General features: G+C 37.5%; 1 protein-coding gene across 1 annotated transcript in view; it reads right to left on the minus strand.

Moving 5' to 3' along the window:
- SLC2A13 (solute carrier family 2 member 13) overlaps positions 1-14,936 on the minus strand; it is a 443,955-nt gene that overhangs the window by 82,937 nt on the left and 346,082 nt on the right. Inside the window, exon 6 of the mRNA XM_004390128.2 lies at positions 8,638-8,758. Within this exon, the coding sequence (XP_004390185.1) occupies positions 8,638-8,758 (121 nt within the window). The remainder of the gene's footprint in view (positions 1-8,637; positions 8,759-14,936) is intronic.

Here is a 14,936-nt window from a genome sequence, read left to right on the forward strand (position 1 = left end):
GAAGGAAGAGGAGACATAATTCTTGCTTTCAAGTTACAAATTTCCTTTTTGGCTAGACAAGTCATAAATATAGGATAGCTAATCAAAATTAACAAATAATGTTACACGTCATTTCAGTAACTAAGACCTGACAACATCCTATCCCTTCACTTTACGTCTTAATTTAGATTCTGCGATGCTTCCATCCATCTGACTCTGTTGCAAAGGAGTTCTTTGGAAAATACAGATCTGATAATGCTATTCTCCTTAACAATCCTAACCCTTTGTCCCATAGGGTTTCCAAGGAGAGGCTGGTGGATTCGAACATCTGACCTTTTGATTAGCAGTCCAGCTCTTGACTACTGGGCCACCAGAGCTCCATTCTTCTTAATAGTGTCACATAATTTTTAGGATAGAGTTTTTTAGGATAAAATTCACACTTCTTATTACTGGTACATATGACAGTAGAATTAAATGTTTATGTAAACAGTAATCAATTAAAATAAAGATTCCATTTGTTTCCAAATGGATGAATTAGAAAATACGACTAAGTTCTCTCTACAAAAAACTATAATTTTATTCCTGAATTGATAAGACTAATCAGCATGGATTTATGACCAAAAAAATATCATATCAGACTTAAGGGAAAGCAAACAAAAGAAAGGAGAATAAGAGGTTTAAAAAATTGAATTCTGAATCTCAACCGGGCCACTGGAAATGACTTTACAACAATAATCGTTGTAAAAGTAAGCAGTGTATATTTTAGAGTATGGAGGTTAGAGATTTTATTAATCCACTTTCAAGTGGACTGTAATGTACACCACCATTCCTGTCATAGATTGAATTATGGCCCCCCAAAAATGTGTGTATCAGTTTGGCTGGGCCATGATTCCCAGTGTTGTGTGGTAGTCCTCCATTTTGTGATTATAATTTTATGTTAAAGAGGATTAGGATGGGATTGTATAACACCCTTACTAAGGTCATATCCCTGATCCAATGTAAAGGGAGTTTCCCTAGGGTGTGGCCTGCATCACCTTTTATCTTACAAGAGATAAAAGGAAAGAAAAGCAAGCAGAGAATTGGGGAACTCATACCACCAAGAAAGAAGCACCCACTGAGAGCAGAGTGCATCCTTTAGACCAGAGATCCCTGTGCAGAGAAGCTCCTAGTCCAGGGGAAGACTGATGACAAGAACTTTCTTCCAGAGCTGACAGACAGAGAAAGCCTTCCCCTGGTGCTAGCACCCTGAATTTGGACTTGTAGCCTACTAGACTGTGAGAGAATAAATTTCTCTTTGTTAAAGCCATCCATTTGTGGTATTTCTGTTATAGCAGCACTAGATGACTAAGACAATTCCAAAAAGCATTGTTCTAGGATGAAAATACCACAACAGTGACATAATCATCAATGTTATATACCAAGGAGTAAACAGGCTTCCTCAAAGACTGGTAACTATGGAGTATAGATGCACATGGAGCAAAACAACAATTACTCTTTTAAGTTGTATCAAGTGGAATGCAGGAGAATGAAGGATAAATTGTATCATCAGTTACCTAATAATACAGAATATTTAAGATAGGCTGAGCTTTGATTCACCGACCGCTGCAAATTAGACTACTCCTATACAGTTTAAAAATGACAAAATCATCTGTTTCACTGTGTCAAGAACCAAAAGGAATGGTATTATTTCCCTTTGTGTTGAAATACAAATTATAAGCAATTATGTACCAGCATCTTTCTCATCTACAAATCGAAACCTCCATGAAGATGGGGATAATGTCTTATTTACCTTTTTATCCCCTGCCATCACAAACTAATACAATGTTAGTAAATGTTATAGAATCCATCTTCAGTTACAGGGGGAAGCATGTTTAGAAAGCACTGCAGCAACCGTTTGTGTGACTTTGGGTAAGATAAGACACATAAGATGGTTACTAACTATCTAATGCTATTTGTTAGAAAGTTTGAACAAAAAAGCTGGCTTGGTAAAGAATAGTGTTTTGATCAGACATGTAATCATACAGATCACTGTTTTCACAGGAGATAACCGAGTCCATGGGGTGAAATAAAAAGTGAACCAGTCTCTGGTATTGTTTTGGGAGACCTTTGGTCAAATTTCCCTTCATGGGCCTCAAGCCTTCCAAATATCACCACACAAATTGTGACTATAATCAGTGGTTCCTGAAAAAATCAGATTAAAATCCACATGCACTTTCCACAGCCCAACAAATAGATATGAAATGCTTACAAAATTCCAGTGAAAAATCTGTCCAGAAATTACTGGTTTGTTCGATGTTTTATTGTTGCTTTAGAGAATAAAGGGTACTTGTTCACTGAATGGGGCCCTGATGGTGAAGTGGTTAACAGATTGGCTGCTGATCAAAAGGTCAGCAGTTCAAATCACCAGCTGCTCCTTGGAAACTCTGGGGCAGTTCTCCTTTGTCCTATAGGATCCACCCTATAGGGTCGGTATGAGTTGGAATCAACTTCATGGCAACAGGTTTTTGAATATTCATCTCAAGTGGGTGTGTGGATATTAGTTAACAAATATAACATATTTTCGTCTCCTGTAGTTTCATTACGATGAACCTCAAGGCATATTTATGCTGTACCATCAGGGACAAAAAAATCAAAATAGGTTACAATTCAACTAACATGGAGAATTTGAATTCATAGTATAATACTATATTCATTGTCAATGTTCTGAGAATTATTGGAAATAGTCAAATTGCCACTAAGATGCCAAATACTGGGGGGAAAAAAATAGGGGCTAATAAGATTTTTTTTTGTACATTTTCAAGGTTGCATAATAATTTCATGATTGCATCCAACAGTCTTATACTGCCTGTCACTGATGTCTGTTAAATCATACAAGGTTGGCAAAAAGCAAAGAAAAGACAGTGTGGTGAATGCAAATTATATTTACTGTAAATTAATTTTGAAGAGACTAATTAGCTGGGAGCATACTGTTTCTCAAAACTAGTGTCACCACCTTAAGGAGGGCTATGGATAAAGCAATAACTGCTTGTCAATTTGGAGGTTTTGCAACTTCATCTGGAGAGGAAAACGTGAAAATATCACTTTATAGAAAACGAACTACATTTGATTACATTTGAGGCTCTTAGTTTAACATTGTTTAAGAAGAAAAAAAAAGAAGAAGGAAAAGAGGCTGGAGTTGAAAAAAAATTAGGAAAAGTTATGGTAATGGTTCTTAATGGAAGATGTACCGGAATAACCTGGGGGGTGTTTCTAAACTACACTTCACCGTTCTGGTGAGGCAATCTGTGTGAAGGAGGGAGAGGTAACTTTAAATACCTCCTCAGATGATTCTAGTAAGACTCTCAGTTGAGAAATTTTAAAAGAAAAATGTACAGTGAGTTAGAGGCTCAGTCCCTTCTGTCAATTCCCACTCAAAAAGGGACTAGAATATAGTAAGAACTGCATTTAGGAGGTAACCTCTTGGGATTTAGAAATAAAGGGGAAAAGGGCATCATTAAATTAGTAAGATTACCTAACTGTCCAAGTCATTTTAACTCACAAGCTGTTTCCCTAGTCCAAGACAGGAAAAATGGCATCTGAATGGAATAGAAGGGAAAGCTCAGTGATTTCATATTAACTAAAAGTCCTGAAGAACTGTGTGAACTAAGAAGGCTGGTCCTTATGGAGACTAACCATTGCCATCAAGTTGATTCCTACTCACAGTGACCCGATAGGACATGGTAGAACTGCTCTATAGGGTTTCCTCGGCTGTGAATATTTATGGAAGCAGACTGCCACATCTTTCTCCCAAGCAGCAGTCAGTGGGTTCAAACCGCTGACTTTTTGGTTAGCAGGCAAGCACTTAACCACTGCACCAGCAGGACTCCTTCCTTATGGAGACGAGATAAGAGAATTCTAAAGAACAGCAGTTAGTCAGTGTGCCCGGGGAAAGAAATGTGACTTCTTTGGGTTTCAGTTTCCTCAAGTGTGAAATAAGAGATTTGAATTACATTACATTAAAGGCCCCTTGCAGCATGAATCATCTGTGATTCCAGGCTGGGCAAAAAGCATGAGGAATAGGAAGTGTTGTCCATTTTATTAGTGAACTATTGGTGGAATTACAAAGATATCTAGAGTCTTAGTAAAGATCTCTGTTATGAACCAGATGTCACTCATATCCACGGATTTAATTTATTATGTACAGATGATAATTATCCACTTCATAACTCTCAACTACTGGCCACTATCCCCAGATACCGACTCAGTACCCTTACTTAAGATGTCTCATGGACACCTAAGATTCAACATATCCAAAACAGGACCCACGAGCTTTCCTCATCCAATTACCTCATCTCGTTTCAATGATTCCATCATCTATTCTATACCAGTTGCTCCTAGAGAAATTTGGAATCATTCAAACACTCCATCCTCTCATGTCCATAGCTAATCTACTTATTTTTATTTACTCTTGCTTTTTCTGTCCCAAATATATCTAGAATCTGTCTACTTCTTTACCTCCAACATCACTAGCATTGTCCAGGCAACTATCATCTCTTTCATGGACAAGTCTAGCAATCAGTTTCCCTACATCAACATGTGCCCTCTGTGCAATGTCACACCCAGATAGATAGATTAGAATTGAAACTCTGATCATGTCACTTCCCTTCTTAAAACCCCTCAATGTGTTCACTGTTTTTGGACTAAAGACCAAAATCCTTTATATAGTCTCTGAGGTTCTACATGATCTGGCTCCAGACTAGCCTCATCTCACTCTTCCGTAACCTCATAAGCCTTCTTTTGATTCCTTGTACAGTCTTTGCACCTGCTGTTTACTCTGCATAGAATGCTCCTCTTCCCATTTCAGAGCTCAGAAGCATCTCTTCCTCAGAATAGTCTTCTCCATCACCTCACTCCAATGTAAGCTTTATTATTATAACAATACATGCATATTTATTGAGTGCTTGTTATGTGCTCAGCACTGTTCTAGATGGTTTTCATATATTAATTCATCCTTACTATAATTTTATGAGTAGGTACTCCATATATATTTTTAAATGGATGAATAAATGAAGAAATGAGATGAAAATTCTAGGGCAGGGGTATTAAAATCCTAAAACTGTAGGCTTTATGATTGTGATTTACAGATTCTGAGAGCATAGTTATAAGTAACAAAATGTCAGAGTTTTGAGGGAAGTGTTACCAGAAAAGGTTTGACTCCTCAAAGTTTGGATAACTCTCATAAGAGAATACATTTAATTGGCTATGAAAGGGATAGAATATTAGTAATCCGAGAGCCTGAAACTGAAGGCCACATTAGAAGTATGTGTGCTACTCTCATAAAAATACATGATTCACATGATATTCACACTAGAATTATTTCTCCTTCCCTCAGCTGGTACCCTGTGACAGCTTTTGTATAGGTGGCTCCATATTTTCTATAGTAACTTGAACCCATCTTTATCTTTGTATAGTTTTATCTGCTAAAACACACACCTGAAAGATCTCCTTTAATATATTTGTTGCACAGAATCTAACCATGAATGAATGAAATATCAACTAAAATTGGAATGAAATATCAATTAAAAAATTAAAATCTGCTGAAAAGGGAAATTTCTAATTGGAAATTATTTAAGACAGTTAATCTCGAGTCCAAAGATTTTAGTGGGCTCCATTCTATGATATTTTGGCCCCAACCTACAATAATGCCTACTATGCAATCAAAATTTATTGAATTAAAGAAAAGAAGAATGAATTTTGTTTTCAACTACTAACTCTTAATTTTTCCAGTCTATACTTCTTAATTTTTCCATTCTATTCCAGCCAGAATGGACTGCCTACTCATCATTGTAGCCTGCATTTCTAGAAGTTGGACTATGGAGTCAATGAAGATAGGCATTTAATGTTTTATTAGGTAGAACCATATTACTTTAAAAAAGGGAGAGTAATTTACACTCCCACCCACTGTTTATGATGTTTTTAAGATATATATGAAAACACCTCCTCATTTTGAATCAGGTTTTCCTGTATGGATTGTTCCATGGGGACAGCACATTATCCACATTTACAGAATGAATATTACTCATCCTAAAGTATTACAAACATGACTTTTTTGTGTCTCCCTTAAAGAGAGGAGAAATAGATATAAATGGTTATAACAACAAAAAAATCAGTGAGGAGACTGCAGGCATATTTTATAAAATCACTTGGACTATAAATACATACAGTCAAATTCCCAGACAGCCTAATATGTTACTCCGAAAGTATACACACAATAAATTACTGTTTTTCATACCTATTGACTCCCAAGGGACACCTAAAATTTGGTTCTGTTTTCAATAATGGCTGCCCATTTTTGCCATAAGAATAAAACTAGGCTCTACCGTGTCCCTCTCTCCATTAAATTGAGAAGAATCAGGAAAATTAGTAGACGGATGATCATAAACTGCTTTGCAATAAGCTAAACTGGGGCAAACTTGAAAAGCTGATGTCAGCAAAACAATTTCACTATATTAAAAACTTTCCTTTCCTTTATCAGAAGTCATTCCTTTCCTGTATCAGAAGTTCCTAAAATTTTTTTTAGTACTCTCAGGATGACATTCTGCCTTTAGTTGACCTGACAGCATATCTATCTGTCTTAGTTATCTAGTGCTGCTATAACAGAAATACCACAAGTGGGTGGCTTTAACAGACAGAAATTTATTTTGTCACAGTTTAGGAGGCTAGAAGTCTGAATTCAGGATGCTGGCTCTAGGGGAAGGCTTTCTCTCTCTGTTGGCTCCAGAGGAGATGCTTGTCTTTTCTCAGCTTCTGCTGCTAGGCCATCTTCACATGGCTTGGCCTCTATTTTCCTCCATCTATGCCTGCTAGCTTGCGTTTTACCTCTTTTATATCTCAAAAGAGATGACTCAAGATACCCCCTATAGTAATCCTTCCTCATTAACATAATAAAGACAGTCAATTCCCAAATGGGATTATAACCACAGGCACAGAGGTTATGATCTAAAACACATATTTCTGGGGGACACAATTCAAGCCATAACACCTCTTACTCTGAATAATACATCTAAATCAGATATCAGGTCTGGAGAGTATTCTATGTTACTGAAACAAGAGTAATTCTTTTAATTAGTTGGAGGTAACTGTGTTTAAAACACATAAATAAAATATTCATGAATAAAAACAAAGTAGCACATGTGGAACTCTGGCAATAGCTCTATCATCTTTCTAGAGGCTGAAACTGGATGTGCAAAGAAAGTAAAGATCACCACACCCAGAAATAATCTAGACTAAGGCTCTCTTTTTTTAAAAACATCTTTAAGTCTTCTTTGGAACAAGATAAAGACAAAAAATTGGTAAACCAATAAATAAACAGATGAACGTATTACTAAGACAAACCAAACCAAACCAAACCAAACCCATTGCTGTAGAGTCAATTGTGACTCATAGCAACCCTACAAGACAGAGTACAGCTGCCCCATAGGGCTACCAAGGTTGTAATCTTTATGGAAACAGGCTACCACATCTTTCTTCTGGGAGCGACTGGTGGGTTTGAACTGCCAACCTTTCAGTTAGCAGCTGAGTGCTTTAACCACTGTGCCAGCAGAGCTCCTATTAAGACAAAAGAGGAGCTGTAATTGTCCTTTTTCCAAAGGCAAGTATATATCACAATTTGTGACTGTGAAGGTGTAATAATATATATTTTCCTCATCGTTGTAATGAGAAGCCACCATTAATTCATGTTCAAAAAGATGCTCTAGCATCCAGCATTAGTGTATCGATGTAATGCTTCAATTTCACATAGAAGTATCCGGACTTATTAAATAATTTACTCAGTGATTTGAGACTTGTATCAGCCTAGCAGAGGCTGAGGATTATCACTTTTTAAAAAAAAATTAAAGCTAGCCTTTATTCTATCCATCTGTTTTAGAGGAGTTGTTAGTCTTTTCAACCAAAATGATGTCAAAAACTTCAAAACTCTACTGCCCAATATATTAACAAACCTGTTCAATCATTCATTAATTCAGCTATGTATTCTTCAGTCCATCTATCAGTCCATCCATTTCTCCATCTATCTATCACATAGTGTGTATACCATTAGACTTAATGTGCTCTTAAGCCTGTAGCTGGCCATCAGAACACACTTCTGTCTTCTAGTACCTCTTCATACTTTCTAAATCCTCTGGAAGAGCCCTAGTAGTGAGAGAAAACTTTCTTTTCTTCTTAAATGAATGAGAGGATGCCTGCTGAACTCAGGGAAGATGGTTAGAAACTCCAGATGATAATCAACTGTATCAGGCATATGCATCTTGGAAACATTTAGTCACTGATTAACGTTATTTATTTCACCTGGAATACAGATGTCAACAAATCACATGTGATTTAAAAATAGTTTTACAGTATTCCTACTTAGATTCTGTATAAATGCCTAATTTTAATTTCCAGAGAAACATCACCAACATTGTGCCTAAAGCTTACTTTTCCTTAAACACTTTAATTATCATGTCTGCACGTGCTGTTCCTCTTCCAGGCGGTACCTTCCTACCACCTTCCCCATTTTCTTCCCTTACCCCATAAACTGGGTACCTACTATACTCCAACACATCTCTCAAATTTTAGAAAAGTTAAAAGCAAACAAAAAAGTTATCAGAGTTAAGAAAGAGGAACATAATGAAATCTTACCTGTATCTCACGCAAGTAGTGTTTTGACCTGAAGGAGAAACTGGTTTAAAAGTGATGAGTGGGGAAACCTGGGCTGATAGCAGAAATCCCAAAGCAAGAATAATGAGTGCGACTGTAGTACCTTAAAAGAAAACAAAAAAAAAGGTTTCCATCAGAAAATAGGACAGCTGACCATATTCCTCCAAAGCATACTAGGTTTGGCAAGACATACCTCTGAGAAAACACACTGATCTATCTTCCTTGGGATAAAAAAAATGCTCCTAGTACATAAACAAATTATCAGAAAAAGTCATTAGCACGTTCATGTGAGACATGACAAGAGTGAAATTCAAAGCAAATACTCGCCACGCAGTAGACCGGAATAGATTTTCTAAAAAAACACCATGGATTGCTAACAGTCTCAAAATCAATTAATATAACCAACACTGAGCACCTAACATGCGGAAAGTGTGAAAAGCAACAGGTTTCCACCAAGTGTTGCTTTCAGTGCTAAGAAACTGTTCTAACGGCAGTGATCATAAATGACCTAAACCAGGAAATTAAAAAGCAACAAACAATATTTTTAAAACAGTTGAAAGAGCATTTATTTTTAAAAAAAGTACCATTTTGAAGGCTTTAAGGTGCCAAACATGATAAAAAACATGTATTTATTTGTCTTTCCTGTCGTTACTTAAAAAGGGAATATTTATCTTTGATTTTAAGGTATAGCAATGGTGATTGGAGTACTGGTGGTGTAGAGGTTAAGAGATCAGCTACCAACCAAACGGTCAGCAGCTCGAATCCACCAGTCGCTCGGTGGAAACTCTATGGGGCAGTTCTACTCTGTCCTATAAGGTCGCTATGAGTTGGAATCCACTTAAGGGCAGTGGGTAATGTGATTATTCGTATCATCTAATGGGCCCATTTTTGAGTCTCCAATAGAAATCCTGATGGAAAATATGAAAGTCTGCAAGTTGCTGGAACAATAGACATTGTAAGGATAAACAAAAGGGTCACAGGAAGAAAGGAGAAAGAAAATACTGCCATATTAATTGGCACAGTTTAGTTGAATGGGGCAATATTTTTAAAATGTGAAACTCAGGTAGAATTCTACCTTGGTGAGCAGCGTCTAGGGTCTTAAAAGCCTGTGAGCAGCCATCTAAGATACTCCACTGGTCTCACCTTGTTGGGAACAAGGGAGAATGAAGAAAATAAGATACAGGGGAACGATCAGTCCAAAGGACTAATGGACCACAACTACCACGGCCTCCACCAGACTGAGTCCAGTACAACCAGATGGTGCCCGGCTACCACCATTGACTGCTCTGACCAGGATCACAACAGAGGGTCCTGGACAGAGCTAGAAAAAAATGTAGAACAAAATTCTAACTCACAAAAAAAGATGAGACTTACTGGTCTGACAGAGACTGGAGAAACCCCGAGAGCATGGCCCCCGGACACGCTTTTAGCTCAGTAATCAAGTCACTCCCGAGGTTTACCTTTCAGCCAAAGATGAGACAGCCCCATAAAACAAAACAAGACTGATGAGGCACAGCAGTCCAGGGACAAGGACTAGAAGGCAGGAGGGGACAGGAAAGCTGGTAAGAGGGAACCCAAGGCTGAGAAGGGAGAGTGCTGGCATGTCGTGGGGTTGTTAACCATTGTCATAAAACAATATGTGCACTGTTTAATGAGAAGCTATTTGTTCTGTAAACCTTCACCTAAAGTACAATTAAAAAAAAAGGAAATTCAGATAGAACATTTACATAGTGGCAAGGATTTTTAAAAAATACTTTTGTGGTAAAATATACATAAGAAAATTTTCCATTTTAAACATTTTTAAGTGTATAAGTCAGTGACACTAATCACATTCACAATGTTGTACAAATATCACTGTTATTCCCAAAACTTTTTCATACCCTAAACAGAAATTCAGTACCACTTAAGCAATAACCTCTCATTCTCCCCTCTTCCTACTTGGTAATCACTAACAAACTTTGGTCTCTATGCATTTGCCTGTTCCAGATATTTCACGTAAGTGGGATCATACATTTGCCCTTTTGTGTCTGGCTTATTTCACTCAGCATAATGTTTTCAAGGTTCATCCATGTAACAGCAGGTATCAGAACTTCATTTCTCTTTATGGCTAAATACTATTCCATTGTATGTATAGACTATACGTTTATCTATTCATCTGTTGATGGGCATTTGGGTTGTTTCAACTTTTTGGCTACTGTGAATAATGCTGCAATGAACATTGGTGTACAAGCATGTATTTGAGTCCCTGTTTTTAATTATTTTGGGTATAGGACATAAAGTCAGAACAGTTAGGTATGGTTCATATCTAACATTTGTTAGTCAAGTGTTTGTCCTAGTATATAGTGTACCCTTCATGCATAAAAAACATTAAAGAAACACTTTCAAATACACTAAAACCTCTTTAACATAATACAGTAATAATAATAATAATAATGTTTTGATGTGCATCACAAAGTAGTGCACGTTTGTTATTATGAACCATCGTATGTACCTTGAATTTTTAATATAATAGGCTTTACAGAGATTGATTTGTAAGTACGGGTTGTAAGTAAGTCAGATGTTTGTAACCCAAGGACTGCCTGTATACCTAGGAGTGGAAATAGTGGGTCATATGGTGGTCCTATGTTTAACTTTTTGAGGAATTTCCAGACTATTTTTCACTGTGGCTGTACCATTTTACATTCCCACAAGCAATGCATGGAGGTTCCAGTTTCTCCTTATCCTTGCTAATACTTGTTATTTCCCCCCCACTTTTTTTTTTTTTTTTTAATAATAGCCTTCCTAATGAGCGTGATCGGGCAGTTCTACTCTGTCCTATAGTGTCGCTATCAGTCAGAATCAACTTGATTGCAATGGAGTTTTTTTTAGTAAGTGTGAAGTGGCATCTCACTGTGGTTTTGATTTACATTTCCCTAATAACTAATGATGTTGAGCATCTTTTCATGTGCTTATCGACCACTTGTATATCTTCTTTGGGTAGCAAAGTTTTTATTAATCGTATTTTTATGCAAATAACATGTGCCTCCTAGGTTTGTTAGCCAACCGTGCCCCTTCCCCACGAGCAATTTTCATAAGTGTCACTATGCCAATTTTTTTTTACATGTCGCTATAAAAAAATTGGCATAGCGCACTTACAAAAATACTTCATAAGAGGAGGGCACGGCTGGCAAACAAACACAGAGGCACGCATTATTTGCATAAAAATATGGTAGTTAAAGTTAATTAAGACATGGCCAAAAACTTTATTAAAGGAATGGATAGGAAAAGAACTATGAGCAAAAGTGTGGATGCGAAATTAAATAATAGTTGAGGTGTTTAGGTTTAAAATATAGGGAATAAGTCAAGTCAAGCACTCTGGGGCATGGTGTTCTTGAAATCAGAAGACTGGTGTTCTACCTCTGCTGTTTCTTTGTGATCTTGGACAAGGCACACGACCTTCCAGAGTACAATTTCTCTTCTGTAAAATAGAGTTTAATGAAAATAACCTGCAAAATTGAAGCGAATTTTAAACATCATAATGTATTTGAAAGCTTTTTGTAATGGTGAAAGTGCTATAAAATGTTAGTTATTATACTACAGTAATCATCAGGAACAGCAGCAGTATGCCTTTAAAACAGGAAAGAGTTGAAGGAATGAGAGGACTGAAGTAAGACCAAAAGTTTGTTTTGCCAAATTGGCTCAATAAAGCCACAAACCTAAAATCACAAGCTTGTTGGATTAAAACTCAAACTAGTTTTAACACTTATAATGCCTAATACTTTAAGGCATTATATTTATCAAAAGACAATCAAGCCCCTGAATTGAGAAATGAAAAAGAGGTCTATCTCTCATGAAGAGAGGAGATATGCTAGGCCTCTTATGAAAATCATTCTTCTCTCCTCAAACAAAACAAAACAAAACAAAAAAAGCAAAACAAACCACATGTTCTACTGTTAACCTATTTATAAAAGAACCTGAGTCCCTAAGTATTTTCCAAAATTATTTCTATAAAGTACTGCTGTGGGACAGGTAAGAATATATTCTAAATACTTTTCAACCAGGAAACTTTGATATCTTACAACCTATTTATAAAAGAACCTGAGTCCCTAAGTGTTTTCCAAAATTATTTCTATAAAGTACTGCTGTGGGACAGGTAAGAATATATTCTAAATACTTTTCAACCAGGAAACTTTGATATCTTACAATGTGGAGGAATATGATGTTCTTTCATAACCTTTAATAAACAATATGTTCCCCATGGTGAATGTAAACTCTAAGATGATACACCTGGAACTTACTTAATATACGTCCAATTCTAGTGCCTGGCATGTAGCAGATCTCAGATAGTATTTGTTGGATGGATGGACCATAGGACCATAATATATTTGCAATATTGACTATTTTTTTGAAAAATAAAAACATAAGCCTATCCCATTGAGGTCATGGGATTGTTGTTGTTGTTGTTAGGTACCTTAAGTCAGTTCCAACTCATAGGGACCCTACGTACAACAGAATGAAACACAGCCTGATCCTGCACCATCCTCACAATCGTTGCTATGCTTAAGCGCACTGTTGCAGCCACTGTGTCAATCTACCTTGTTGAGGGTCTTCCTCTTTTTCAGTGACCCTCTACTCTACCAAGTATGATGCCCTTCTCCAGGGACTGATCCCTCCTGATAACATGTCCAAAGTATATGAGACAAAGTCTCACCATCCTCGCTTCTAATGAGCATTCTGGTAGTACTTCACCCAAGACAGATTTGTTTGTTCTTCTGGCAGTCCCTGGTATATTCAATATTCTTTATCAACACCATAATTCAATGGCATCCATTCTTCTTCCGTCTTCCTTATTCATAGCCCAGCTTTCCAATGCATATGAAGCGACTAAAAACACCATGGCTTGGGATAGTACACAATACTGGGGAAGCCACCACAACTTGTACAAGGAGAAGTCATGGAAGCTCCATAGACACTTCCAAACTCCCTGAGGGACTGAATCGCTGGATGGAGGACTTTGGGGACCATGGTCTCGGGGAACATCTAGCTCAATTGGCATAACACCGTTCATAAAGACAATGTTCTATATTCTACCTTGGTGAGTAGTGTCTGAGGTCTTAAAAGCCTGTAAGCAGCCATCTAAGATACTCCACTGGATTCAACCCTTCAGGAGCAAGGGAGAATGAAGAGAACAAGATACAAGGAAAAGATTAGTCCAAAGGACTTATGGACCACAGCTACCACGGACTCCACCAGACTGAGTTCAGTACAGCTACATGGTGCCTGGCTACCACCACTGACTGCTCTGACCAGGATCACGATAGCGGGAGGGTCCTGGACAGAGATGGTAAAGGATGCAGAACAAAATTCTAACTCACAAAAAAGACCAGATTTACTGGCCTGACAGACTGGAGAAACTCCGAGAGTATGGCCCCCGGACACCCTTTTAGCTCAGTGGTGAAGTCACTCCCAAGGTTCACCGTTCAGCCGGGGATTGGACAGACTCATAAAACAAAACAGGACTAATGAGACACAGTAGTCCAGGGACAAGGACTAGAAGGCAGGACGGGACAAGAAAGGTGGTGATCGGGAACCCAAGGTTGAGAAGGGACAGTGTTGACATGTCGTGGGGTTGCTGACCATTGTCATAGGACAATATGTGTACTAACGGTTTAATGAGAAATTGTTTGTTCTGCAAACCTTCATCTAAGGTACAAAAAAAAAAAAAAAAGAATTATCTATGTGAGATCAAATTGACAACGGCAATTCAAATGGTTTGATGGGAAGCCTAGGGGACAGTGAGTTGAAGATAATGGTGATGGAATAATTTGGAAAAGGGTAGTGAGAATAGCAGCACAACTGGAAGAATGTAATCGATGTCACTGAATTGTACATGTAGAAACTTTTGAAATGGTGTAACTTTGGCACGTATATTTTCACTGAAAAAAACGTCCTCCAAGGTCAAGATGTGAGAGTGTGGACATGTCATGGGGTTGCTAACCAGTGTCATAAAACAATATGTGCACTGACTGTTTAATGAGAAATTATTTGTCTTGTAAACGTTCATCTAAAGTACAATAAAAAAAAAGAAAACACTATGGCTTGGGTCAGGTACACCTTAGTCCTTGTCATGGTTTGAATTATGTCCCCCAAAAAATGTGTGTATCAATTTGGCTGGGCCATGATTCCCAGAATTGTGTAGTTGGCCTCCATTTTGTGATTGTAATTTTATGTTAAAGAGGATTAGGTCACATCCCTGATCCAATGTAAAGGGAGTTTCCCTGGGGTGTGGCCTGCACCACCTT

The sequence above is a fragment of the Trichechus manatus genome, unplaced genomic scaffold, assembly GCF_000243295.1.
Source record: "Trichechus manatus latirostris isolate Lorelei unplaced genomic scaffold, TriManLat1.0 scaffold00285, whole genome shotgun sequence".
NCBI lineage: Eukaryota > Metazoa > Chordata > Mammalia > Sirenia > Trichechidae > Trichechus > Trichechus manatus.